Genomic DNA, 27,824 nt, shown 5'->3' with positions numbered 1-27,824 from the left:
TGTGTGTTCTCTACTGACATGAAGGTTCTGGCTCCTCCCTCAGCCTGGATCACTCATGGCACAGAGTGGCTTTCATTTTCTTCTCAGTCACATGGTTTCTTTTTAAAACAGAGTATTAAGCAGCAGTCCCTGAGAGAGGAAAAAGAAGGCTGCTGATCCAGGAGAGACAGGAACAGAACTGCTGACCTTTGTCCTAAACCCCTCTCCACCAAACACCTCTTTCTTCTGGCAGATTCTGTGGTAGTCTGCATTGGGAGGAAACTGGGTGCCTGGCAGTAAGTAGATGACATCTAGCTTTCTCAGGAGAGTAGGAGAGGCAGGCTGGGATCAGGTTGAAAGTGGAGAACATGGGAGTGTCCAGAGCCAAATGGACTCCACTGAGCTATTGTCTGTCAATATATGCATGTGTACATATGTGTTTGAAACTTGAATGGATTTGAAAGTGACAATTCTTTCAGAAAGAACTCCAGATCAGGGCAGTTGCATGCAGATTTGGAAGATGGCTGCTTGTCTTGTCAGGGATGTTGAGAAGGATCAAACCTCTCACCCTATGCATGCATAGCACACCTAGAATCCCTCAAATGGGTCAGAGTCTTTCATTCTACAGAGAAAGCTTGAAATCAAATCTTTCCCAAAGACAGAACCTGGGATCTTAGTTTACACTGAAGTGTCAAAGGCTATCTGAGACTTCTCTGAGAGCAAGTTTCTGATTCTGATTCTGTGGAAAGATAGAGGTTAGGCATTTAGTTTTGAAAGGAAGATGTGGGTGTATGTGTGTCTGTGAATAAGAAAGGGGAGGATCCTGTAAGGTGCAAGTATTTAAATGCAAACTCCTCTGACTTTTTTTTACCGCTCTTTCTGGAGATCTTAGGGATCTGGGGTATAGTAGGTAGGTAGGATTCTAAAGGATCACTGAGAAAGCCCTCCACCTGGTGTCTCCTTTGGCCACCATTCTGACCAGCTCACCAGATCACTTGTGACCAAGAGCTGAAGACTTGCTTCTTTCAACAGACAAGCTCTGTTCAGGCTCAGTATGTAGCTCAAAGGCTAAGCATTGCCTGTGGGGCCAGCTTCCAGCACTGGATCTGCCTGGAAGCCTGCTAAAGGTGTCAGAAGGGGGTGGAACGGGGAGGATGGAGAGGATGGAGGGGTGTAGAGGGAGGAGGAGAGGGCCTTTTGTTTCTCCTTTGAATCTTAGGGGACCCTACAGAGCACAACCCAAAGAAAGAATGGGATTCACTGGCAGGCTATAGGCTTTAAGGCCTAAGAGACAGAGTAACAGGAAATTGCAACATTTGAAGAAAAGTAACAAGTAAAATTTAAAAGTTGTTCTGTTTGGAAATACATTGTAATGCCTCTTCCTACTTCTGCCAAGGTTCTCCCTAATCCTCTGCAAGTCAGTTAGCCGTTTGTACTTCCCTTTTCAACATGAAAATGGGAAAAATCGGCCTTGGAGTCAGCAGGACCTGTGTTCAAACCGTCAGACACTTACCAACTCTGAGACTCTGGGCAAGTCATTTAGCCACGATTGCCTCAAAAAGAAGAAAAAAAAGGATAAAAAAATCATAGTTACCTTTACTACACACCTCACTAAAGAAAGTAGTGAAGTTATCTAGCCCATCCATTTCTTGGCCATCATGTACTGAGGCTGGGATCTCTCTAGAGGGAAATAGGGCATTTTCCCCAGGGTCCTTGGGTAACAGCCAATTTTTGAACTTTTCTTGGATAATGGAGAGAAGAGGATTGGAGGAAACAAAAGTAGCCTGAGTTGCTGCCAACTTCAAAGAGATGCCTGGTTGCTTTTGCATCTGCACAGTCTGTTCATAAAAGCTGTTTCCCACAGTCTTGGCTATATTCACCTCCATCTGTAACCAGGCTGGTATGAGAAGAGAAGCAGCTTCCCTGTTTATGTTTTCCCACACCTAAAAATTGTCCCTAATATCCTTCTATCTCACTTAAATCCTTCCTGCTGTTGTGTGTTTCCCTCTCCATCTTATTATAATTAACTGTGTGACCTTGGGCAACTCATTTCTCTTCAGTGAAGGGGCTCTATCGTTTCTTAGCATAGTGACAGGGTTGGAGGAGAAGATCTCAAAGGTCCCTTCCAGCTGTAAAGTTTGTGATCCTGATATTCTGGATATTATTTCAGGGGGATTGAAATGCAACCAAAAGAAACATTCCTAGTGGAATGAGGCTAAGTTTTGGGCCTTGAAGCTTCTATGTAAAAACTTCAGGAAGGAGCCCTTACCAATCCTTGGATAACTGCAAAATAAAATGACATGTGGCTCTCCTTGCTGGTTAGGGCCACTGGGGGATTTTATATCTATTAGAAGAAGAAAATTGCAGGACTTCCTGTTTTGAAGTTGGGTGGTTTTGAGTCACATATTTTATTTGTTATAGGAAGATGGATCTATGGTATAGAGTTTCTACTCCTTTGGAGAAATTCTCTAACTGGTATTGCATTTTACTTACTGTGCTAATTTTGTTTTTAAAATCAACACAGATTGTTTTAAGTTCTGCACTGAAAGCTGTGGTTCCTGACCTTAATTTATGCCTTCTTTCTTATTTTATAAATTTTCTTTCTCTTTTGAACCATTCTGGGATTTTTTGCTCATGTTCTATGATCTCTTGGTGATCTGTAGGATTCTGTCATTTGTCAGACAATTTCACAAAATCATAATCACAGAATTTGAGAGTTGCTGGGGATCTCTGTGGCAGGTGAGTCCAACTAAGGGGAATTCTGACTCATAGCTTGACAAGTGATCCTCCTTCATCTGCTGGAAGATCTCCAAGGACAGGCAGCTCCACCTCCCCCCAAGGGAGTGCATTCCACTCTTGGACAACTCTCATTGTTAGGAATTTGTACTGACATCAAGCCTCAGTTTGGTTCTTTGCAACTGCTTTTAGATCTTCACTCTGGGGCCAAACAGAACCAAACACATCCCTCTTATATACAGCAGCCTTGAAATATTTGAATATAGCTATGATATCTGTTGAAGAAAAAGATATTAATACTAATAGTGGATTCTGCAATTTTGGCTCAATTCTGGCAGAAACTGTTTTATTCAATATATCATTAAACCCTATCCAAGTTAATTGAGAGAGAGAGAGAGAGAGAGATAGTCCTCATGCCATCTGACATGACTCTGTGCCTCAAGATAATTTTTGATAATATTTGTAGGAATCTTGAACAAAGAAAAGATATCTTAAAATACAATCTGGGTTAATATTCCAGTGTTGTTGAGTAACTGAGTTGCCATCCTGTTCCACTCCCCACACTCTAGGTGCTAAAACAGAGGGACTTCCTCAGTACCATTGATATTGTCATCCTTTCTCCACTGAGAAGGATGTGTCCTTGTGCAGGGATCAGTGTAGGTGGCCAGGTAAAGAAGAGAGAGCTCTCTGCTGGGTAAATAACCAAATCACTTCAGTGGGAGGAAAAGCAGACATCCATCCCACACCACGCACCCTCTGAAACCTCTTACAATTACATGGTAGTTTTGTTGTCTTCCTAACTTCCCTGAACAACCATTCTGTCATGCTCAGGGACCTTCTACAGCTTCTCATAACTCTAAGCAAACTTCCAAATTCACTTGCTTTGTTCCTGCTGGGGCACCTATCTCCCTACCTCCTTCCAGCTACCCATAGTTGCCTGAGGCCCTGGGACCATACTCTGAGGCTGAATCCCTGTGGTAAATGAAGACCCATGTGAATTCATTCCTCAAAGCTACTCCCACTCTCATCTCATTCTGAACCCTGGTTGCTATTGTTCAAATCCTTTTCTCCGTCTCCTACTGACCACTCCCTTATTCCCATCTCCTTCAACTTCTTCTCCACCTCCTGCTCTAAAGCTACTTAACTCTTCTTCTGCTCACTCTGGAATGCCTGATCCATAGGTAAAAAATTAGATTTCATCTTAAGTATTTTCTTCTCCTGCTCCCTCCATCTTGAGACCCAGCTTCCTCCTGGTGCCACAGTTTCCCTGGTCACACTATCTAGCTCTCGATGCACTCACTCATAATTACAGATTAACTGGTAGTTGTCAAGGCATTCAAATACTCTTTGCTACCCCTTGCCACTTAAAGATTCTCTTTCCACCACCATGACTAACCTTGCTTCCTTTGAGGTTCATTCAAGCCGTATTTATCATTCTATCAAGATTCTGGTGGCTCTTGTCTACCAATTTCTTTCTTTTTTTTTTAATTTTTAGGCAATTGGGGTTAAGTGACTTGCCCAGGGTCACACAGCTATTAAGGGTCAAGTGTTTGGTCTGAGGCGGGATTTTAACTCAGGTCCTTCTGACTTCAGACCAGTGCGCTATCCACTGTGCCACCTAACTGCCCTGTCTACCAATTTCTAGGACATTCCTTATTTCTTCAACGAATTTAGTGACTGTCTCACAGTCTTCTTACACATACTAGTACTCTTACCCTCATACTAGAGGGTTTCAGCCTACATCTTGATACTCCCAATTCTTCAATTTGCTCATTTCCTATGACCTACTCCACCACTCAAATCAGCCCCATAAATCATACCTTTGATCTTGCCAGAAATATACTGCTTCCATGTTTATGATCTGAAATGCCCTCATTTGACCCCAATCTATTGTCATTTCATCTCTCTCTCTGCCTTACTACCCCAAACATTGTTTCATTCTTTTTGTTCTTTTTAGTAGTATTTTATTTTTCCCAATAATACATAAAGATAATTTTTAGCATTCATTTTTGCAAGATTTTGAGTTCCAAATTTTTCTCCCTCCCCTCCTTTCTTCCTAAAATAGTCAGCAATTTGATATAGATTATATATCTGTAATCATGTAAAACATATTTCCATATTAGTTACAGTTGTGAAAGAAGAAATAGAACAAAAAAAACATGAAACAAAGTAAGTGAAAAAAGTATGCTTTGATCTGTATTCAGAGTACATCAGTTCTTTACCTGTATGTGGACATCATTTTCCATCATGAGTTCTTTGTAATTGTCTTGGATCATTGTGTTGCTGAGAAGAGCTAAGTCATTTATAATTGATCATCACACAATGTTGCTATTGCTGTGTGCAGTGTTTTCCTGGTTTTGCTCATTTCATTTTGCATCAGTTCATACAAGTCTTTCCAGGTCAAAACTCATTCTTCATCCTCATTACAATCTCCAATTCCACCATCCCTCAGTTCTTCCCCAGACTGTTCCCCTTGCACTGGCTATGCTATATTCCCTTATGCATCTTGACCCCTTGGTAAACCAGTTCGATTTGACACTGTCCTCTTCTCTTGAGGACCCTTGTTTTATTCTTGAGTGAGGTTCCCTGCCAAGCTTAAGCCTTGGATTACTCCTACAATCTGCTCCCTCCACTCTTACTCACATGCAACTGAATGAAGGTTTAGACAGTCACAAAACTGTGCTGAGTCCACTACAAATTTATCTCACATAATCTCAGCTGGACCTTCATGGAAGCAAGGCAATCCTTTTATATCTCTATTTGACTCATTTTCTCACTCACCGCAGCAGCTTTTCCAAACCTCTTATGGCTCCCCCTTCCCACATTTTCAGCTGAGAACCTTTGCCTCATGTGAGGCCATTAATTGAGAGTATCCTCTACTCCTCATCCCATATCCCTCAGATGCCTTCTTCCACTCCTTCACCCTTATTTCACTTGAAGTTGTAGCTCTTTTTCTTGCCAAGGCAAACCCCTCTACATACTCAAGTGATCCCATTCCATCCTGTCTCCCTCAACAGTTCTTCCTCTATCATTTATACTCTCTCACCAATCTTCAGTTTCTCCTAGTCTACTTTCTGCTTCCCTACTTCCTACAAGATTCTGATGTCTTCTCCATCCTCAAAAAATCCTCCCTTTATCTATCCACCACCACTAGTTATCATCCAGTATCTGTCCTTTTTCTGCGTAAACTCCTTGAGAAAGCTTTCTATAGTTGGTGTTTCCGATTACTTTTCCCTCATTTTCTTCTTAACTCTCTGCAATCTGGCTTCTAACCTTATCATCCAATTGAAACTGCTGTCTCCAAAGTTATCAATGATCTCTTAACTCAGATTTAAGGGCCTTTTCTCAATCCTCATCCTCGTTAACTTTTCTGCAGCCCTTGACACTGTCAACCACCTTCTTGTCCTTAATACTCTTTAAGTTTTTTTGTTACACTGTTTTCTTATGGTTCTCTTTTCCCTCACTTGTCTGACTGCTTTTTTTCAGCCTCCTATGAAGAATCTTTATCTAATCATGTGTATTAACTATGGATGGCCCCTATGGCTCTGTCTTTAGCCCTCTTCTCTTTATATACTGTTTTATTGGTGATCTTTTCAGCATCCATGGCTTCAATGATCATCTCTATGTAGATGATTTTCAGATCTATTTGTGCAGCCCTTACTTGTATCCTGACTTTCAGTCTCATATCTCTAACTCCTGATTGGACAGCAAATAGAGACATTTGACCTGGATGTTCCATTGACATCTTAAATTTAGCATGTTTTTTAACTGATCCATCTTTCCTTCTGGGCTCTCCCCTCTTCCTAATTTCCCTGTTACTGTCAAGGGTATGCCTCCATTCTTGCAGGCTCACAACCTTGATATCATCTTTGACTCATCATTCTTCCTCAAACTCCATATACAGTCTGTTGCCAAGTCCTGCCAATTTATCTTCAAAATATCTCTCATATACATCCCTTCTCACCTTTGATACTCCTGTCATCTTGGTTTAGGCCCTGGAGTATTGCAACAACCTTTTGGTTGGTCTCCTTGCCTCAAGTCTCTCCCTTACTCCAGTGCATTCTACACTGATTGTCAAATTGATCATCCTGAAGCCCAGATCTGCCATGTTGCTCTCCTTTTCAATAAACTCCAGTGGCTCCCTCTTACTTCCAGGATTAAATATAAAATCTTCTGCTTGATGTTCAAAGGTCTACATAACCTGGCACCTTCCTATCTTTCCAGTCTTCTTGTATTTTATTTCCCTCCACGTACTTTGTTATCTGTTGACACTGGTCTTCTTGCAGTACCTATCACAGAACACTCCCCTTCCTGACTGAACATTTTAACTGGCTGTCCTCCATGCCTGGAACCATCTCTCTCCTCACCTCAGCCTCCTGGCTTCCTTGGTTTTCCTCAAACCTAAGCTAAAATCCCACCTTCTGTAAGAAGTTTTCCCAGTCTTCTATAATTGTAGTACCTTCCCTCTGTGAATATTTCCAACCAATCATGTATATATCTTGTTTGTGCATAGTTATCTACATGATCCATCTGCTCTTGAGAGTAGAGATTGTTTTTTTTTTTTAATTTTTATTTTTTGGCCTCTCTTTGTATCTTGAGAGTTTAGCACAGGGACTGGCACATAGTAGGGGCTTCGTAAATGCTTGTTGACTTGACAAAAGTTAAGAGTTCATTTATTATCCTCAATCCATTTCCTGAAGAAATACTTTTTTGTCCTCTACTTAACACCCAACTTCCCAGTGGGTTTTCCTTAGACATATGGAAAAAGTTTTAGAGAGAAATGTTATTTCCTAGTATTTCTAGGGAAACTAAAAAAGAGGTTTAAAATTTTTTTTCTAAGAACTCCTTCTGAGCCTCCTCTTCTCCAGACTAAACACCCCCATTTCCTTCAACTTCATGTATTCAAGCTTTTCACCTCCTCTGGACACTCTCAGGCTTAGCAATATCCTTCTTAAATGGTGGCACCTAGAATTGAATGCAATATGTATGAATATGTACACATATTTATTAGAAATGATCAGTTGGTTCATGTTGAACTAAAATAATGCCAAATCTTTAATATTAAAATATACCAAAATGTTCCATAACCATTAAAAGTTTTATGTTTTGGGGCCAAGAGGCCTGGGAAGCTTTGATCAAAAAAGTCTGTGAATTGCTCTGTCACTTCTCTTTCTTCATGTAATAGTCTGATGAAATTTTCTAAATGCTGAATTTTCCTCAGATGCTTCAGCAAGCTACAGATATGGATCATCAAGAAAGACTCCATGACCAACAACTAGGTAAGGAAAGGATTTGTGGGAAGGATTCTTTCCCCCACATCACAAACTATCTCAGTAATGGTGGTCTTGTGGTGTCTGTGCTTTTGGGGGAAAATTGTTCCTTTTAGTGACTATTCCTGAACTCCAAGTTAACTACTAACAGGTGAAAATAGACAATGGAAAAACTGCTAAATTTGAAGTCACGGGATTTAGGTTTGAATATAAGTTCTGCTGAGTGACCACTTGAATAATCATTTAATTTCTCAGGGTCTCAGTTTCCTTGACTGTAAAATTAGGGTGTTGGACTTTCCCAGGCCATCACTCATGCTTTGGCTATTTTCTTCTCCATTCCCAACTTAGAAATTTCTTCCCTCTTACCTATAAACATTTGTAAGTCTCTCACATGCTTAGTAAAAGTTTATCAGACATTCCTTCTCCTTCAAGCTAATATTGTCAATCTCTTCTCCTTTTCTCAGACAAAGTCCTCGAAAAATCTGCCTGCTCTTGCTATCTTTGCTACCTCTCCTCTCATTTTCTTTTAAAATGCTAGTATCTTGCATCTGACCTCATTGCTCAAATGAAATCTCCATTCCAGGCAGGGTTGTGAGGAAAAGATATGGTGATATTTGTAAGATATTTTATAAAACTCATAGTGCTACATAAATGCTAACTTATTGTCATTATCATTATTGTATTATTATGATTCGATTCACAAGGATACCTTGAATATGTTTTGTATGTGTTGAGTATATACCCACATATACGTACATGTTATCTCCCAGGCTAGAATGTAAGCTCATCTGGGACTGTTTCAATTCTGTCTTTGTCAGTCCCAGCACCCAGCACAGTGTAGATAGAGAGTGGGCGCTTAATAAATGATTATCAATCGGTTGTTGGGCCTAGATGACTTGAAATCCCTTCCAGCTGTAGATGTGTGATCCTAGCATCTTATGTTGCACGTGGGTGGAGCTGATTTCATACTAATTGAGAGACTTCTGCTTCACTGAGAAGATTAAGACCGTTCAATTGAAGCTCTCTTACCTCTATCCTCAGAACCCACCATTATCAGCCAGTCCTTCCTCTATTCTTCTGGTCCCAGGCTGTATGATATACTTATTTCTCACTAATTTTCTCTATCTGATGTCTTGATAGTGTTTTCCTCCCACCTCTAAGACTTTGCTTCAACAATTACCCTTTCTCTTTCATCCTTCCTCAGTTTCTCCTCCTCTACCTGCTCTTCTTCTGCCTACAAATATGCATAGTCTTCCCCCTTTATTTATTTTTTACTGTGTACACCTAAATTTATTATATTTTTGCATCTATTAACATTTTTAAGGTATGGGAAGTGTTTTCCTTTACGATGACCCTGTGAGATAGATGTTGCAGCCTATATCTCTATTTTACACACGGTCTTAAATACTTTACACATGGTCACATGAGCATTAAATATATGAGGTTAGGTTCAACCCTAGCCTATTTTTGACTCCAGGTCTAACACTCTACCCACTTTACCATGCTGTCTCTTACTATATCCCCTTGTCCGGAGCGTGACTATGTCAGCATTTGGCTGCAGTGGTTGGAGGAAGTTCCTTAATGCTCTCCAAAATCTGAGTCACAGACCAAGTTTGGTCTCAGGGGTGACCCCTAAATTTCACTTTTTTTTTTTAAAACTAGCTTTGCTCCTAAGCCTGGAATTTACTCTGGAACAGCTTTGGTATCACTCACGTCTAGATTTCACAAACATGAGTAATAGGGCTTTTAATTCCTTTATACGCATTCAGGGTCACAAATATATATCAGGGAAAGGAAAGCCTCTATTCTGAGACACACATACACACACACAATTCAGAAGACAAAAAGGTTTTAGAGAATATATAGAAATATAGAGAAAACACATAAAATTCTCACGTAATCTGTAAGCTACCCTCAGAAAGGAAAGGATCTTGTGATTACTAATGAGGCAAATTTTGACATGAGTGAAACCTCTTCCACAGGGTTCTACACAATCCCTCCCACAGTTATTGTGCCATCCTCTATTTTGAACATTTCCCTAAGTTAATAAGTACGAAATTTTTTGTCCAAGGCTCACCCCCACTTTTTTTTTTTTTTTTTTTTAGTAATACATACATACGTGGTGGCACAGTGGATAGAATTCTGGGCCTGGAGTTTGTTTGACCTGAGTTCAAATCCAGCCTCAGACACTTACTATCTGTGTGATCCTGGGCAAGTCACTTAATCTCTGTTTGCCTCAGTTTCCTCAACTGTAAAATAGAGTTCCTACTTGTAGGATTATTGTGAGGATCAAATGAGCTAACATTTATAAACTCCTCAGCACAGTGCTATGTAGCACAGGTGCTATGTAAATGCTTATTCACTTTCCTTCCCCTCCCCTTTCAAAAAGAACAAAAAAATGAGTTGTGAACACTCAGGGTAATTTAATATACTACTTATAGTATTAATTACAATTATTTACTGCTTAAGGCACTGTAAGGGACCACAGGCCCAGTATGACCTCTGGAAAATTACTAGATTGCAGTTGTCAAGGCCTCCTTGTGATAAGAACAAATTACTACCTCTTCCTGGAATACTCCTATACCTTTGGTGGTCCTTGTGATAAGAACAAATTACTACCTCTTCCTGGAATACCCCTATACCTTTGGTGGTCCTTGTGATAAGAACAAATTACTACCTCTTCCTGGAATACCCCTATACCTTTGGTGGTCCTTGTGATAAGAACAAATTACGGACAAAGCTGTACCTCTTCCTGGAATACCCCGCCCCTATACCGGTGGTGGAACTCCCCCCCTCCCTCTTACGGTGTGTATAACTACCCTGAGCTAGCCTTCAATAAACGAGACTTGATCAGAAAGCCTGTCTTGTCTCCATTTCCTGTGTCCCCTGCTCCCCTCCTTCTTTTACAGGTCCGGACCTCCGTTGATGTCCTGCGGGACGGGACAAGGCACCACTAAAAACTCTTTAGCATAAACTCCTTGGACCATCATTGTGAACCCTCAACAGGTTAGAGAACCATGAAATGGAAAACACTGCCCAATGCAAAACACACTTTACAGCTTCTGGACAGGCAACCCACTTCCCAAACAAGCTGGACTATTCAAATAAATCACTATCACAGGGCAGAGGAGCAAAGAACATGACTTTTGCTCCCGCATATTGCAACTTTTGTCCATGAACTCTGGGGCATGGGTGAGAATGTGCAACTTCCTTGTATTTCTTCCAAGTACTCCAGCACTGGATTGGTTCCTGTCACCTCTTAGGCTATGAAAGTCTGTTCTCATGAATTCTTCTATTTGGCCAGCAAAAAAGCTGTGAGTGAACACATGTGGTGATCTTGTAATTGTGCCCATATGCTATTTCCCTATGGGAGCTGTTAATGTTTAATGGGGGAAGGGAAAGGGAGAAATCAATGGATCAATAAGCTCTTCTTAATTTCTTCCTCCTTTACCCCTGCTGTGATCTAGAAGAAGTATGATTTAGCATTGACCATCACAGTAGGGGTAGCTTCTTGGACAAAAAGTATTAGCTAGCAAACTTCTTGATGTCAGTACCCGCCATGGAACCTTACGTCTTTTATTCTGTTAATGATTTATTCTCAATTTTGACCATACCAACAATAATGTTCATTCTCTATACAGAGAGGCTCGGACAATCAAAAATTCAAAGCTAAGGTTCACTTCTTTGTAAGTTCATTAAATTGACCAATGATCAGTTGATCAATATTGATCTCTACCCTTCCCCTAATCTCTCCTCCCTCATCTTACTTCTCCCAAGTAAATTTCAAATTCCTCTGCCTGGAATATGAGATTCTCCAAAATCTGGCACCATTCCAGATTTCTAGCCTTATTTGTTATTATTCTCTTCCATGCAGTCTATGTTTTGACCAGATTGGACAACCCTCTTTCTCCTGAATATGTAGTATACTTTTCCAGCTCCAATTCTTTATTTACATGGTTACCTGAGTCTGCAATGTCTTATCTTCCTCTTCACATGCTAAATTCCTACCTATCCTTTAATGCCTAGCTCCCATTGAATTCCAACTCCTCTATGAAGCCTTCTTTGATCCCTTCTTTTAACAAAATGTACTTATCATGTATCGTTATGCAGTATAGTTATCCTGACTTCCTATCTTTTTAGTAAACTGTAAGATCTATGAGGAAATGGAGCCTAAACTCTGTATTTCCCATAACACCGAGTAGAGTAGTTCTGAATAAATTTTTTCCTGCTTTTTTATTATAATATTTTATTTTTCCCCAATTACATATTAATTTTTTTAATATTTTAAAAAAGATTTTAAGTTCCAAATTCTATCTTTCCCTTCCCTGAGATGGTAAGCAGTCCAATATAGGTTATATATATGTAATCATGTAAAATCCATATTAGTCACTTTGTATAAGAAGACTTGAATAAAAAAAGAAAGAAAAAAAGCAAGAAAGTGAAAAACAGCATGCTTTAGTCTGTATTGAGACAGTATCATTTCTTTCTCAGGAGATGGATAGCATGCTTCATCACGATTACTATGGTCATTTACTATACTGTAATGTGTATCTAATATATTCCACTGGTCCACCACTCTATTTCTTAGCCAATACCAGATTGTTTTGTTAATTACCACTTTTTAATACAGTTTGAAATCTGGTACAGCTAGACCACCTTCCTTCACCTTTTTTTCCCCATTGATTCCTTTGATATTTTTGACCTTTTGTTATTATTTTTTTCTAGCTCTATAAAATAATTTTTGGTAGTTTGATTGATGTGGTACTGAAATAGTAGATTAATTTAGGTAGAATTGTAATTTTTATTGTATTAGTTTGACCCACCCATGAGTAATTGATATTTTTTCTAGTTGTTTAGATCTAACTTTATTGCATCAAAAGTATTAATTGTGTTCATATAGTTCCTGGGTTTGTCTTGGCAGATCGACTCCCAAGTATTTGATAATTTCTACAGTTATTTTAAATGGAATTTTTCTGTGTGTTGCTGTTAAACTTTGTTGGCACTATATAGAAATGCTGATGATTTATTTGGGTTTATTTATATACTGCAACTTTTCTAAAGTTGTTAATTATTTCAATACGTTGTTTACAAGGAAGACATTTGTGGAACAGAGACACATTTCAATACGTTGTTTACAAGGAAGACATTTGTGGAACAGAATAAAGGTAAGGGGAAGGAGCAGAATATATTATGTTTCAGCTGAAGCAAAAAAAAAAAAAGGAGGGGGTAACAATCATGATCTCAGACAAAGCAAAAGAAAAATAAATCTAATAAAAAGAGATAAGGAATGAAAATGTATCTTGCTGAAAGATACTACAAACAATTGTTCTTCCCCAAGAGAATGACAATAATGAGACAATATACTGAAATTTATAGGGTGCAGCCAAAGCAGTACTTAGGGGGAAATTTATATCTCTAATTGGTTACATCAATAAAACAGAGAAAGAATAGATCAATGAATTGGGTATGCAACTAAAAAAAACTTGAAAAATAACAAATTAAAAATCCTCAATTAAACACCAATTTGGAAACCCTGAAAATTGAAGGAAAGATTAATAAAATTGAAAGTAAGAAAACCATTGAGCTAATAAATAAAACTAGAAGTTGCTTTAATAAAAAAAACCCAATAAAATAGATGAACCATTGGTTTAATTTGATTATAGAAAAGAAAAACAAAAACAAAATTATCAGTATTGAAAATGAAAGGGGTGAATTCACCACCCATGATGAGGAAATTAAAACAATTGTTAGGAGCTATTTTGCCCAATTATGCTGATAAATTTGACAATCTAAATGAAATGGATGAATATCTACAAAAATGTAAATTACTCAGATTAACAGAAGAAGAAATAGAGTACTTAAATAACCCAATCCTAGAAAAAGAAATTGAACAAGCCATCAATGAACTTCCTAAGAGTAAACCCCCAGGGCCAGGGGGATTCACAAGTGAATTTTACCAAACATTTAAAGAACATTTACTCCCAATACTACATAAGCTATTTGGGAAAATAGGTGAGGGAGTCCTATCAAATTCCTTTTGTGACACAAATATGGTGCTTATAGTTAAACTGGGATGAGCCAAAACAAACAAAGGAAATTATAGACCAATTTCTTTAATGAATGTTGAAGAAATGTTTTTTTTTGGGTTGAATCATAAGGGTAAACAATAGGGATGGTGGCTTCACCTTCTCTTCTACTTACTTGCTAATCAGTCATTCAGGAAGCATTTATTAAGTACCTACTATGTGCCAGGCACTGTCCTAAGTGCTGGGGGTTCAAAGAGATGCAAAAGACAGTGCTTGCCCTAAAGGAGTTCACAGAGTAAGGAGAGAGACAACAAATATGTACAAACAAGCTATATACAGAATAAATAGGAAATCATTTTAAAAGGGAAGGCACTCGAATTAAGAGTGGTTGGGAAAGTCTCCCTGCAGAAGATGGGATTTTAGTTGGGACTTGAAGGAAGTCAGGTAAGGCAGGAGATAGAGATCAGGAGGGAGAGCATTCCAGACACTGAGGAGAGCTAGAGAAAATGCCCAGAGCCAAGAAATGGAATGTCTTGTTCAAACAACATCAAGGAGACCAGTGTTGCTGAATCACAGAGTGCATGGAGGAGGGATAGAAGGTGTAAGAAGAATGGAAATGTGGGGAGCAGGCTATGAAGGGCTTTGAACTCCAAATGGATGACCTGGACATGTAGTAGACCACTTGATCAATGATTGTTGAATGGTGTTGAACTGTAAGGAAATAATATACACCTCCTTGTTATTCCGATGACCCTGTTCCTTGTGATGGTCAGAGGGAATGGCTACCAATAGGTAATTTTTATCCCAACAGAGTCAGCTAACAAGAGCCAGCAGCAGCAGATGGAGCCAGAACTGGGCTCTGGATCCTTAGAATTAAGGATTCTCCTCCTGGGAAAACATGGTGTAGGGAAGAGTGCAACAGGCAACAGCATCCTGGGGAAGCGAGTGTTTGAGTCTAAATACAGCGATGAGCCAGTGACCAAAACTTGTAAGAAAGAAAGTGAAACTGTGGGAAAGAGGGAAGTTGTGGTCATCGATACCCCTGATATTTTCTCCACAAGGATCTGTGCTAGAGAGAGGGAACAAGAGGTCAGGAGATGCATCACCCTCTGCTCGCCAGGTCCCCACATTCTGCTCCTGGTGACATCTCTGAATTTTACCACAGTGGAAGATGAAGAGGTGGTGAAAGGTATTCAGAATATCTTTGGAGTTGAAGCTATGAGATACATGATGTTTCTTTTCACAAGGACAGAAGAGCTGGGGGGTGACTCACTTCTGGAGTACATTAAAGAAACTGACAATGAGCATCTCAAGAAGCTAGTTCTGAACCCTGGGGTCCAGTATTGTGGTTTCAACAACAAAGCAGGTGTGGCAGAACAGGATACTCAGGTTGGGAATCTCCTTGAACAGATTGAGTGGTTGATGCAGAAGAATGGCCAATCTTATGCACACTTTAATGCAAATATAGGGATTAAAGAAAATACTATAGACTCCAAAGCAGATGTGTTACCACGACTACCAAATGCCCAAGAATGTCAGGTAAGAGCCTGAATCTAAGAATTACATTGATCAACATGATCTTTTGCATTTTTATGATACTTTTTCTTTGTTTGTTTTCTTTAGTGAGGCAATTGAGGTTAAGTGACTTGCCCAGAGTTACACAGCTAGTGAATGTTTTGTGTCTGATGCCAGATTTGAACTCAGGTCCTCCTGACTTCAGGGCCAGTGCTCTATCCACTGTACCACCTAGCTGCCCTTTTATGATGCTTTTGATTCCAGAAAGGAGTAATGAGGTTGTGCATTTCCTTTTAGCACGGGAGCTAGAGCACATGTGCCATGGGAAGGGGCCACAGTGCACGTTCACATCCAAGGGAAGTGCTACATCTGTAATACAACCTTTTGGGAATTCATTCATTTAACAAGCATTTATAAAGCTGCTTCTATGTAGCTGACATTCTGCTAGGTTCTGGAAATACAGTGAAATAAACAAAACATTTTCTGCCCTCCAGGAGCTCACAGTTTAGTGGGTAGAAAGAACAGGCACACAGATAAGTATACAAAAAATACATACAATTAAGTACAAAGTTTCATTGGGGGAAGGTACTAAGGACTTGCAGGATCAAGAAAAGCCTTGTGTAGAGGTGGCAGTCTAGGTCAGACAGAGGGTGGTAAAAATCTAAAGCAGACAAGCCAGGATATGTCTTGAGGCCTGATTATGCTGGAACTGTGACTAAGAAGCTATATGAGCTAGTCATTTTCCCTCTCTAGGCCTTAGTTTACTGCTATGTAAAATGAGAGAGTTGGAATGGATTAGGCAGTGTCAGCAGTAACAGTAGTAGATGGGCTTAACAACTTACCGTCTTTCTGTTCAGGCCTTCTTGGGCTTTCTGAAGGGTCCAGATGTTCTGGCAGGCAGGTGCCTATTATTTCATCTCTGATGCAAAGTATCTGGGTCTACTTTCTGCTCTTTAGGAGGATCAACTCTTTGTCTTTAAAGAACGTTATTAATTTTCATTTCTGTTCTTGGAGGGAAGATGAATTTGGTGATTCACAAAGACTATTCCCTATCCTCCCTCTCTTATGTTTTCAGGGATTGGTGAATATAGGCAAGACCTATCGAAAGGAAGACAATGCATCCGGTAAGACCATGCCTCAATTTCTATTTTAACCCTTTAGAGTCTGATATGTTATGTCCATGTCTACGTAGCTCAAGACAAGAGAGATTTGGTTAGGAAGAAATAAGGAGGGCATGATAATGAGAGAAAATAGCATGAGAGCATGAGCAAAAGCAGAAGTGAGGAACATGTCATGAATGAGGACTGGACATAGTTACAAAGAGATCTATGTATGGAGACAGTGGGAGGAGCAACTCCAAGTGAATGAACTTCTGGAGAAGATTGACAAAATGGTGTATGAGAATGGAGACCAACTTTGTATCTTTTGGAAGTCTACCATTAGACCTGGTAGGAAAATGAAATATAGAAACTCTAGAGAATGGAGGCTGAGGGAATGTACACATTGAAGGAAATGTCCCCAAGTGAAGCCTTTTTCCTTCTTCTAACTTTTCACCAAACTTTTCTCTGTCATTACCCTCTTAGAATCTGTCTCCTATAGTTTGGCATTTCATTATATCCTGTTCTCTATTGTTTTGTAGTCATTTTTTTGTGGGTCAATCTAATTTCCCCAACTAGAGTCTAAACTCCTAGAGGGAAAGTTCATGGTCTCTACTCCTCTCAGTGCTCCACAGTAACTAGCCCAATGTATCCCATATAGAACCACTGATTAAACGTTGGAAGGGAGCATAGATCTCCATCTACCATGCTAAGTCTCTCATTTTGCAAGTGAGGAAAATGAAGCCCAGAGAGATTACTTAATCTCTCTGTAATTTGTTGTGAGTCACACAAACAGTAAGTGGCAAAGTCAAGATTTGTACTCAGGTCCTCAGATTCCACATCCTAGAGTCTTTGTACCCTACCACACTGTCTCTAATAATAGATTCTCAATAAACTCTGACTGGCTGAATCACTGTGATTTCTCTGAGTCCTCTTGCCAACTATTCCTCTAAGTTCTTCCGTTTCTCTTATGTCCAATTTCTTTTCCTGCTTCCTCACATCTTTCGTAGATTGGTTAGATCTTCTGACTCTGGGAGAAGGGTGAGAAGAAAGAGGCAGAAGGGCTTTAAGGAGGCCTTGACTCCAACAACCTTTTGCCAAGAGTCATTAGCTATACATAGTCTTAGACCCTAGGTGTTCACCAGGAACTGAATGAAGATTGTCCCCAACAGGGAGGTCAGCACTTTACCTTCAGGAAGTCTGTCTTTGGAATGGATGGAAAAAATTGCAGAGACTCTGGAGAAGAGAGAGAATCCCCACAGGAAAGAAGGGATGATGAGAAAGAATGTACACTCTAGGGCAAGGGATCTTAACCTTTTTTATATCATGGACTTTTTTGGTAGTCTGATGGAACCTATTGACCACTTCACATAATTTATAATAAACTACATAGGACTACCAAGGAAGATGATTAGATTGAAAAATAGCTCTCAAAATATTTTAAAAAATATTCACATATCCTAGATTAACAACTCCTGTTCTAGAGAGAAATGGCCAGATCTTTGTTTTTTCTTCAATATTTCTCAGTATCCTGGATCATATTTCTCACTCCCATGATTGAATTGAATGAAATCCTTTCCCTTCTCTGACTTCACTTTTCTCATCTTTCACATGTAAAATTTGGGTCTTATTTAACTCTAATAGTCCATATATCATATGACTTTTTGATCCACCAACATTGTATATTTTAATGACCTCAGTTTAGTTTGTGACCAGTCAAGCTTTATTCATCTCAATCTCTATCTGCTTTTTCTTCACACTTGCTCCTGACTAGGGCTAATTCTTTTCCAGTGGCTCTTAATTTGCTTGGGTAACTTCCAAAACAATTTTTTGTACACTTATCACATGCTCAATGCAATGTCAGTATTATAAGGGCACAAAATAAATATAGAGCATGGTCCCAGGCCTGAGGTCCATGTTGGGAGAGATAAAATACGCACAAAGAAAATAACATGCAGTAGAAGAGTAAAGTGCCATAACAGGAAACATAGATTATAAGTGTCATAAGGAGTCCTTAGAAAGGAACGATTACTACTGGTTTACTAGTTGGGAAAAGCTTAATGAAAGAAGCCTACTTAAAGTTATCATTAGGCCTCAAATGGTAGGTAGGATTTAGACAGAGTTGGGAGACTTTAGGAGGTAAATTCATTCAGAATCAGGGGATTCACATGAGCAGAGGTAGGTATCGCATTTTCAGGGGAACCACAGGAGTATTCCATGACCAGAGTGGAAGGATAGAATTTCTGAAGTAGCTATGCTGGATCTAAATCTTTGAAGAACTTGACTTTGGACTTCATTTGACATGCAAAAGAGTCATTTTAATTTCTAGGGCAGAAGAATGATTTGATGAAAGCAGTGTTTGAGAAAGAAATATTTTTCTATAACCTGAGTTTGACTATGATACAGTCAGGATGGGGACCAGTAACTACCACTACTACCACCACAACAACCACAATGACAATTTGCATTTAAAAGTGAAAAAATTGATAATCACTGGTTGCCTTTATGGTAGCTTCGAAATGATCTTCTAAAGATTCTACAAAAGAAATCAGTCTTAAGGAGACATTTAGTGGATGAGAAATAGGGCAAGCATGAGGAAAAACAGAAGAATGCATGCACAGAAAATTATTCATTTCTAAGTCCCAAAGCTCAAATAACTTAAACTTTCTTTTTCATTTATAGTGATAGTTTGCATTCATTATGACTTAAATGTATTATTAATTACCAAAGAATTTAATTTTATTTAGTACATTTGCATCTGAAGTACTTCTTAGAGCATTTTAGTTTTAGAGAACTGAGAATTCTTTAATAAGACACACATTCATATAATCACCATCATGTTGTCAAAGAAAAACATGAATACCGTACTCTATGTTTTAGGCACATCTCTGCAAGAAACAATTTCATTTAACACTCATCTAAATCCAAGCCTTTCTAACTTAGAGAAAGAAAAGTCCAAACTGTCATAGTTTCTTCCCTCTCCCACATCCCCATCTCCTTTGACATTATTCTATTCCAAGAAAATTGAGGTGACATTTATAGAAATTTTGAACACGGAAAATGTCACAAAATGACAAAACACTGTTTTGGGATCTACATTCTACCTCATCTAATGGACCAAGGGTGATTTAATCTTTTGGAATTACCCTGGAGAACCTTCCTCAGACCCTATTCCCAGGCTCTTAGCCTTTGACCTTTGTAGATATATTATCAAAGGGAAATGTCTAGAAAGCATTTTGGATCAGGGAAAATATTATACCTTAATATTTTCAACTGAACTAAAAAGGAGTCTTTAAATCTGCATCCATAAAGTAAATCAGGACACCAGCGTACCCTAGATATCATTGTCCCATCCATTCTTTCACATGGAATATATGTGATTATAACCAAACACCATCATGATGGGGTCAGCCATACTGATTATCAAAATCTGCTGTAAAGCTGTTTAGTCAGTTGTCTAAGATGCCAATCATCTCTGTGGAATTTACTAACCATATAATGCTGTCTCCCCTGATTATATTGGGTGAGTCAGTCAATAAGCATTTATTAATTGCCTACAACGGCCAGGCATTGTGCTAAGCACTGGGGATATATAGAGGTGGAAGACATCCCGTGCCATCAAGGAATTAATAATCCAATGATAGCTCACATTGGGTGAGGTATAAGACAGATCAGAGATTTTCATGATGGAGAGGGAGTAGTGCAGGGATTAAAGGGATGGGAAGAGTCATCTTGACTTCTCATAGTTCAACTGTTAACTAGAACAATGACAGCTGCTTGGCTTTTGTTTTTCAGTATAAATTGACTAAAGGCGACAGAGGAAAGGAATGTTTATGTCCTTCAGAATTCTGACCCTCTCATTTTCATGTTGGTACTTTCCAGGCCCAGTGGTGCCGAGAGAGCTGAGGCTCATCCTTGTAGGGAAGACAGGAAGTGGGAAGAGTGCAACTGGAAATAGCATCCTTGGCAAGAAAGTCTTTAAGTCTAAGCTCAGTTCCAGGCCAGTGACTGAGAGCTGCCAAAGAGAGAGCAGGGAATGGCATGGAAGAACACTTGTTGTCATTGACACCCCAGATATCTTTTCCTCCAGTGCCAAAACAAAAAGAGATCTGGAGATCTGTCGCTGCATGGTCCTCTCTTCCCCAGGGCCTCATGCCCTACTCTTGGTGATGCAGTTGGGCCGTTACACCAATGAGGACAAGGAGGCCCTCAGGAGCATCCAGGAGATATTTGGAGTAGGAATCTTGTCTCACACCATCATTGTTTTCACCAGGAAAGAAGATTTAGGGAAGGAAACCCTGAAGGAATACTTAAAAGAAACAAAGAACAAAAGCTTGAGGTGGCTGAATGAGGTGTGTGAAGGATTTCACTGTGGTTTCAACAACAAACTTGAAGGGGAGGGACAAGAGGCCCAGTTAAAGGAAATGATGGAGATGATAGAAGGGGTTGTCAGGAAAAATGACTTGCGCTGCTACTCTAGTGAGGTGTATGACTATATCCAGGAAAATATTCAGCAGTTAAGAGAGGAGCTGGGAGAAGAGCCAATAGGCCAGGGGGAGGGTCCTAAGGGAGCTTTCTGTAAAGAGAATATAGCATCAAAGGAGGCAGATCAGACCTGCTCTGCCCTAGAAAGTCTGATGGTCATTCAGAGGAAATATGAGCAGCATCAAGAATCAGTGCTGAAGAAAGAGTCGGGGACCCCTTGGGTGATTGGAAACGCATATTGGGGTGCTTTCAGGAGGAGTTTCCCTGTCAGGTTCCTTTTTAGTCTTTTTCTGTCTCTTCTGTCAGCCATGGGCTGGCTGACTGGACTTAGGCACATGATAGGGAGAATGGAAGCCAGAGCTAGGAGTCTGAAAGTTCCAACTGCCAATCCTAGCTCTGCCACTGACTAGTTCTACGGCTTGAACAAGTCACTTTATCTGGTGCAACCATCTCCTTTGGTAAATGAGAAAACAAGTCCAGAGAGGTGATCTCTGTGATCCCTTCCAGCTCTTCTCTCCTAGGATGTCAAGCCATTGGCAACTGTCTCCAGGAGGCTGTGATCCCACTGCTCTAACATAGATGGGAAAAAATTACAATCAGTGTAGATTCCTTTAAAGTGGTATCATTAGAGTCCCTGAAACTACTGGCTTGTGTCATAGAGGGAATTCCTTAAAGATACAGCATGCAGTAGATGGCCTCTGAGTCCCTTCTAAATCTGAGATTCTGTGAACCCCATTTTATAGATGGTGAAACTGAGGTTCAATGAAAGATAAAGAGATCTCTAAAAGTCTTAAGGTGAATCCAAGACAGTGTCTTTTTGAAGCTAGATCAACTAACTCTTGTCAAAATTCTTCATTATATCCATCCCACCTTTCACCTCCCCTCTCCAACCCTGGCTATAGATGTATTACGTCCCCAAAAGCAGGTAGCATTGGCATAGAAATGCACCCACCCAGCATTTCAAGAATGTGACAGTACAAGTCCTTTCATATTCTCTTTATAGAAAGGGAGGAAAGCAAGGAGAAAAGTGCCACAAACAAGGAACTCACTCAGGGACCTGCCCACTTGGACCGTGCCACCTAAACACAACTACAAACCTCATTCCTTAGTCTCACTTCACACCCACACTCTCTTCAATTCACAAAAATTATGACTGGTTCTTCCCAAAACATATGATCTCCTTTCTTATTGTCTGTTGCTTTTAACTATCTTGGCTACATTGTCTAGTCAAAGGGGCTGAGCCTAATGGGATCACAAAATTATAGAATCTCTGAGCTGAAAGGGCCCTCAGAGGTGATCTACATTTAACCATAGCTGGATAGACACCTCCTCTACAATATCCCTAGAAACAGTCATCTAGTCTTCACTTGAAGACCAATAGCTGTGGGGATCTCATCTATCTATTAAAACACCTTATACTTATACTTTGGGCCATATAAGAGGAATCCAGGCTTTACTAGGAGAAGCTTTCAACTTCTACCCTACTCTTGAATGGTTTTTGAGGTTTATTAAAGCTTGAAAGAAAATTTAATAGCCTGGAGCTAGTTACCAGGTAGGAAAATGAGAATTGAAAGGATAAATGAAAAAAAAAAAGTGTCTGCCTTTGTCCTCAGCCTCAAAGAGACCCAGTGGGATATGCTGACAATGCATAGGGGCATCTTATCTGTACTTTCATTTAGAGAAAAGGCAAGGAGAATTCAGTCACCCTAACTCAGCTACAAATAAGGAGTAGAAACTTTCTAAAGACAGGGCTGAGAAAGAGAATGCGTAGCTTCCATTTTGTTCTCCAGCTAGAGGATCTGTGAGGTAGATCAAAGACAGAAGTGAAAATATGGTGATTACCCTTGACCTATGTGGCCCATGCCATCTCACTGTAAGGGTGTAATGGCACTACTTAAAGTAGCAGTAGTGGCTGAAGCATTTAGAAGGAGGACAATCATGCTTTGGCCAGGAACAATTTAGAAGGCAGGTGACAGCAGCAACACAATACAGTTTTAATGACTGGTATACATATAGTTTAAAAACAACACATGACACTTTCAGAATTGGAAAACTTCAGATAAGGGGGAGGACCTTGGCAGATAACAATGGCAGAGTCAAAAAGCAGTGGCAAAAAATGGAGTTTGAATGGATGATGTTTTCAGAGGCAGAGATGAGTAAGCAGTGGCTAAGCACTGGGATGGGAGACTGAGAAAACAGCATCAGTAAAGCTTAGCCAGTTGCTGAGAAAATGGAGCTATAAGAATTTAAGCAGGAGAGCTTTGTTAGCCATGAATCAAGGCTAATTGCATTGAAGTCCTTCCTCACTTCGAAGTTATCCTGAAAATTGGTTTCCTTTGCTAATGACACGAGTGTTGGAAATTGTACTTATTTGTATAATGGGATTCATGCCAATTTGTATAGGGCCTGAGAATCATCCTTCCACGTGTCTTTCCCCTTTGTTGATATTTTGCTGTACTGTTTCAATTAAATACTTTTCTATCGGATAAATAGTTCCTGCTTGGTCTATGTGTAGAGTAAGCACGTGATGGGGTTCAATCTCTTTTCTTTCTCTCATTTACCCAAATAGCATGTGATTTTAAAGTTGAGTGAGATAGTAACTATAGACAGCTTAAGCAACTGGCCATTTCTGCAATTGTTCCAATTGTTTTAAAAGAGGGGAAAAAAGCCCTTAAGAATTCTGTAGTTATTTTGGTGAATAGTCATTAAGTTTATTTTGACGTCACCAAAATGATGACACAATTCTTAAAATTTTTTCCCCTGAAACATGCTGCAATTTAAAAACTTTCAATACATTCAAAGACAGGAGGTCAGCCAGGCTTATAAGTCAAGGTTGGATCATTCACACATTAATCCTGGAAAAACAGGGGTCTAGGGCACAAGTGCATGTGGAGTTGGCCAACTAAATTAGTAACCTTCACATATTTTCAAATAAATAAACCTATATTTTTATTTACTGTGATAGCAATGGCTAGTCTTATATGTAGACTGAGTAGATGCATACCTAAACATATGATTTCAGAGACGTGAAGAACTTCAAGTCTCTCCCGCCCCCACCAGAAAATACTACCCCCAAATTTTGTTTTCTGTACTTGAAATCTCACAAATGGAGTTTGATTTGGTCTAAAATTGTGTCCCTTGTTCAGTTTCCTCATCTAGGGAGAACAATATCACTACTCCCTTTTTGGTGGCTTACCTGGCTGGCAATGATAGTTCTAGAAGAAACCTAGAAATTATTGCTAGGTATGGAGGAAGTCCCGGGCAAGAAATCAAATACTTTGGGAACACACCCTTCTAAAAGTCCCTCCCTTATCCTATCCTCTTGCCCTCTTATTTCTTTCTAAATTTAGGAGACTTTTACACCCTTCTAGGTGTATATGTTGTTCCCTCTTTAACCTATTTTGGATGAGAGTAAGGTTCCAGCTCTACGAACTCACCCCTTGCTTCTTCTATATCAAGTTTTCCTTTCGTGCCTCATTGGTATGAGATAATTATCCCTTTTTATATTTCTCTACACAGTTTTATTTTTTAGAATCACCCCATCATTCACAACTCAACCCATGCCTTTCTTTCAAACTACCTAAATGATGATATTCTTTATTAATTTATTTATTTTTAGTTTTCAGCATTCACTTCCACAAGATTTTGAGTTCCAAATTTTCTCCCCATCTCTCCCCTCCCCCCAAGACAGAGTGCATTCTGAATACTCCTTCCCCAAATCTGCCCTCCCTTCTATCACCCTCTCCCACTCCTTATCCCCTTCCCCTTCTATTTTCCTGTAGGGCAGGATAGATTTCTATATCCCTTTGCCTGTATATCCTATTTCTCAGTTGCATGTAAAAACAATTTTTAACATTTGTTTTTAAAACATTGAGTTCCAACTTCTCTTCCTTCTTCCCTCCCCATAAGAAGGCAAGCAATTTGATAAAGGTTATACATGTGTAGTCATGCAAAACACTTCCATAATAGTCATGTTGTGAAAGACTAACTATATTTCCCTCCATCCTATCCTGCCCCTCCATTTTTTCTGTTCTCTACTTTGACCCTGTCCCTCCTTAAAAATGTTTTCTTCTGATTACCCCTTCCCCCAATAAGCCCCCACCCCCGCTTCTATCATCCCTCCCCTTTTATTCCTTCCCTCCCATTTTCCTGTAAGATAAGATAGATTTCCATACCCAATTGGGTGTGCATGTTATTCCCTCTTTAAGCCAAATCCAATGACAGTAAGATTCACTCATTCCTTCTCACCTCCCTCCTCTTCCCCTCCATTACAAAAGCTTTTTCTTGCCTCTTATGTGAGATAATTTACTCCATTCTACCTCTCCATTTCTCCTTCTTCCATTACAATCCTCTTTCTTACCTCTTAATTTTATTTTTTAGATATCATCCTTTCATATTCAACTCACCCTGTGCCCTCTGTGTATATATATATATACACATATATATGTGATGTATATGTATGTATGTATATGTATATATATATTCCCTTCAACTACCCTAATATTGAGAAAGGTCTCATGAGTTACAAATATACATCTTAGGAATGTAAGTAGTTCAACTTTAATAAGTCCATTATTATTTCTCTTTCTCGTTTACTTTTTCTTGCTTCTCTTGAGTCTTGTATTTGAAAGTCAAATTTTCTTTCAGCTCTAGTCTTTTCATCAAGAATGCTTGAAAGTCCTCTATCTCACTGAATGTCCATTTTTCCCACTGAAAGATTATACTCAGTTTTGCTGGGGAGGTAATTCTTGGTTTTAATCTTAGCTACTTTGACCTCCAAAATATCATATTCTAAGCCCTCCAAATCTTTAATGTAGAAATTGCTAAATCTTGTGTTATTCTTATTGTGTTTCAAACAATACTTGAATTGTTTCTTTCTGGCTGCTTGCAATATTTTCTTTTTGACCTGGGAACTCTGGAATTTGGCTATAATACTCCTAGGAGTTTTCCTTTGAGGATCTCTTTCAGGAAGTGATTGGTGGAATCTTTCAACTTCTATTTTACCCTCTGGTTCTAGAGTATCAGGGCAGTTTTCCTTGATAATTTCTTGAAAGATGATTCTAGGCTCTTTTTTGATCATGGCTTTCAGGTAGTCCAATAATTTTTAAATTATCTCTCCTGGATCTATTTTCCAGGTCAGTTGTTTTTCCAATGAGGTATTTCACATTGTCTTCTATTCTTTCATTCTCTGGTTTTGTTTTATAATTTCTTGATTTCTCATAGAGTCATTAACTTCCATTCGCTCCATTCTAATTTTTAAGGAAGCATTTTCTTCAGTGGGCTTTTGAACCTCCTTTTCTATTTGACCAATTCTGCTTTTTAAGGCATTCTTCTCTTCATTGGCTTTTTGGATTTCTTTTGCCATTTGGGTTAGTCTACCACCCAGGACTGCTACCTAGCTCCAAGCATGAGCAAAGCAAGAGAATCCTGTCTCAGCACCAGCAAAGAGATCTCTGCAATCCCCCTTTGATCAGCTGCTTGATTAACCCACTGTCTGTGGGCCAAGAGCTCCAGAAGCAGCCACTGCCACTGTGGCCACCACTCCAGGGCTGCACTAAGGCTGGGGCTGGACTGCCAGATCTTTCCCAATGATCTTATAAGTTGTCTTAGGTGTTTGTGGGTTGAGAAGTCTGGAAACTGCCACAGCTTCCCTTGATTCAGTCTCCTGAGGCCTAGGATTTGCTGTGGGCCCGTCTTTGCCTTCGCAGCTCCTTTCCCAGCCTAGTACAACAGACCTTTCCTATCAACTGTCCAGGTTATCTTGGACTCGGAATTTGTTTCACTCTGTCTTTTTGTGGGTTCTGCTGCTCTAGAATTTGTTTACAGTCATTTTTTACAAGTATTCCAAGGGATTTGGGGGAGAGCTCAAGCAAATCACTGCTTTTGCTCTGTCATCTTGGTTTGGTCCCCTAATGATGACATTCTTAGTAGTACCAACAACATTTTCACATATAAGAAGTAAGTAGTTTGGCCTTATTGAGTCCTTTATAATTGGTCTTTATTGTTTACCTTATATTTCTCCTGGATCTTATATGGTGAATTTTCCATTAAGTTCTGCTCTTTTTGTCACAAATACCTGAAAGTCTTCCAATTCTTTCAATATCCATTTTTTTCATTCAGGATTATACTTAACTTTGCTGGGTAAGTTATCCTTGGTTATATCCTAGCTCTTTTGCACTATGAAATGCAGTGTTTTAAGACATATGATTCTTCAGTGTAGAAGCTGCTAGGTCTTGTGTAATCCTGATTGTAGCTCTGTGATATCAAAATTTTTTTCTTGCTGCTTTCAATATTTTCTCCTTAACCTGGGAGCTTTGAAACTTGCCTATGATATTCCTTTAAGTTTTCCTCCTGGGATCTGTTTCAGGTGGTAATCAGTGGATTTTTGCTATTCCTGCTTTACCTTCTTTTTCTTTTTTTTTTTTTTGGTGGGGCAATGGGGGTTAAGTGACTTGCCCAGGGTCACACAGCTAGTCAGTGTCAAGTGTTTGAGTCCACAGCTAGTAAGTGTCAAATGTCTGAGGCTGGATTTGAACTCAGGTCTTTCTGACTCTAAGACCAAAGCTTTATCCACTGCACCACCCAGCTGCTCCCTTCTGCTTTACCTTCTCGTTCTAGAACTTCAGGGCAGTTTTGTGCAATAATTTCTCATAATATTGTATCAAGAATCTTTTTTTTTATCGTAACTTTCAGGTACTCCTACCATTTTTATATTG

At 39.4% G+C, this 27,824-nt stretch overlaps 1 protein-coding gene across 7 annotated transcripts; it reads left to right on the top strand.

Moving 5' to 3' along the window:
* Nucleotides 1-123: 123 nt before the first annotated feature.
* LOC114027086 (GTPase IMAP family member 8-like) lies at nucleotides 124-22,728 on the top strand. 7 transcript variants are annotated; one of them, XM_027840929.1, is made up of 8 exons: nucleotides 124-275; nucleotides 7,937-7,994; nucleotides 10,895-10,991; nucleotides 11,213-11,299; nucleotides 13,078-13,150; nucleotides 14,823-15,550; nucleotides 16,602-16,650; nucleotides 20,506-22,728. In XM_027840929.1, the coding sequence occupies exons 4-8, from the start codon at nucleotides 11,252-11,254 to the stop codon at nucleotides 21,516-21,518; spliced, it is 1,911 nt and encodes a 636-aa protein (XP_027696730.1). In that variant the 5' UTR covers nucleotides 124-275; nucleotides 7,937-7,994; nucleotides 10,895-10,991; nucleotides 11,213-11,251; the 3' UTR covers nucleotides 21,519-22,728. The 7 variants fall into 7 exon arrangements, with proteins under 7 accessions (XP_027696730.1, XP_027696731.1, XP_027696734.1 ...); XM_027840930.1 differs by lacking the exon at nucleotides 10,895-10,991; XM_027840933.1 differs by lacking the exon at nucleotides 11,213-11,299 and having other exon boundaries at nucleotides 13,082-13,150.
* Nucleotides 22,729-27,824: the final 5,096 nt, after the last annotated feature.

This window comes from Vombatus ursinus, unplaced genomic scaffold, assembly GCF_900497805.2.
Source record: "Vombatus ursinus unplaced genomic scaffold, bare-nosed wombat genome assembly UNPS02014852.1, whole genome shotgun sequence".
Lineage (NCBI taxonomy): Eukaryota > Metazoa > Chordata > Mammalia > Diprotodontia > Vombatidae > Vombatus > Vombatus ursinus.
The sequence above is the reverse complement of the archived record's forward strand: the minus strand, read 5'-3'. Positions and strand labels throughout refer to the sequence as shown.

What these genes read in the sequence shown, in the direction of transcription:
- LOC114027086 (XM_027840928.1), top strand. Translation starts at nt 7,937, where the DNA reads ATGCTTCAGCAAGCTACAGATATGGATCATCAAGAAAGACTCCATGAC. An exon ending in ACTCCATGACCAACAACTAG is followed by an intron (nt 7,995 to 13,081) that starts GTAAGGAAAGGA and finishes TTTACAAGGAAG; the next exon opens with ACATTTGTGGAACAGAGACA. An exon ending in AAAGGAAGACAATGCATCCG is followed by an intron (nt 16,651 to 20,505) that starts GTAAGACCATGC and finishes GGTACTTTCCAG; the next exon opens with GCCCAGTGGTGCCGAGAGAG.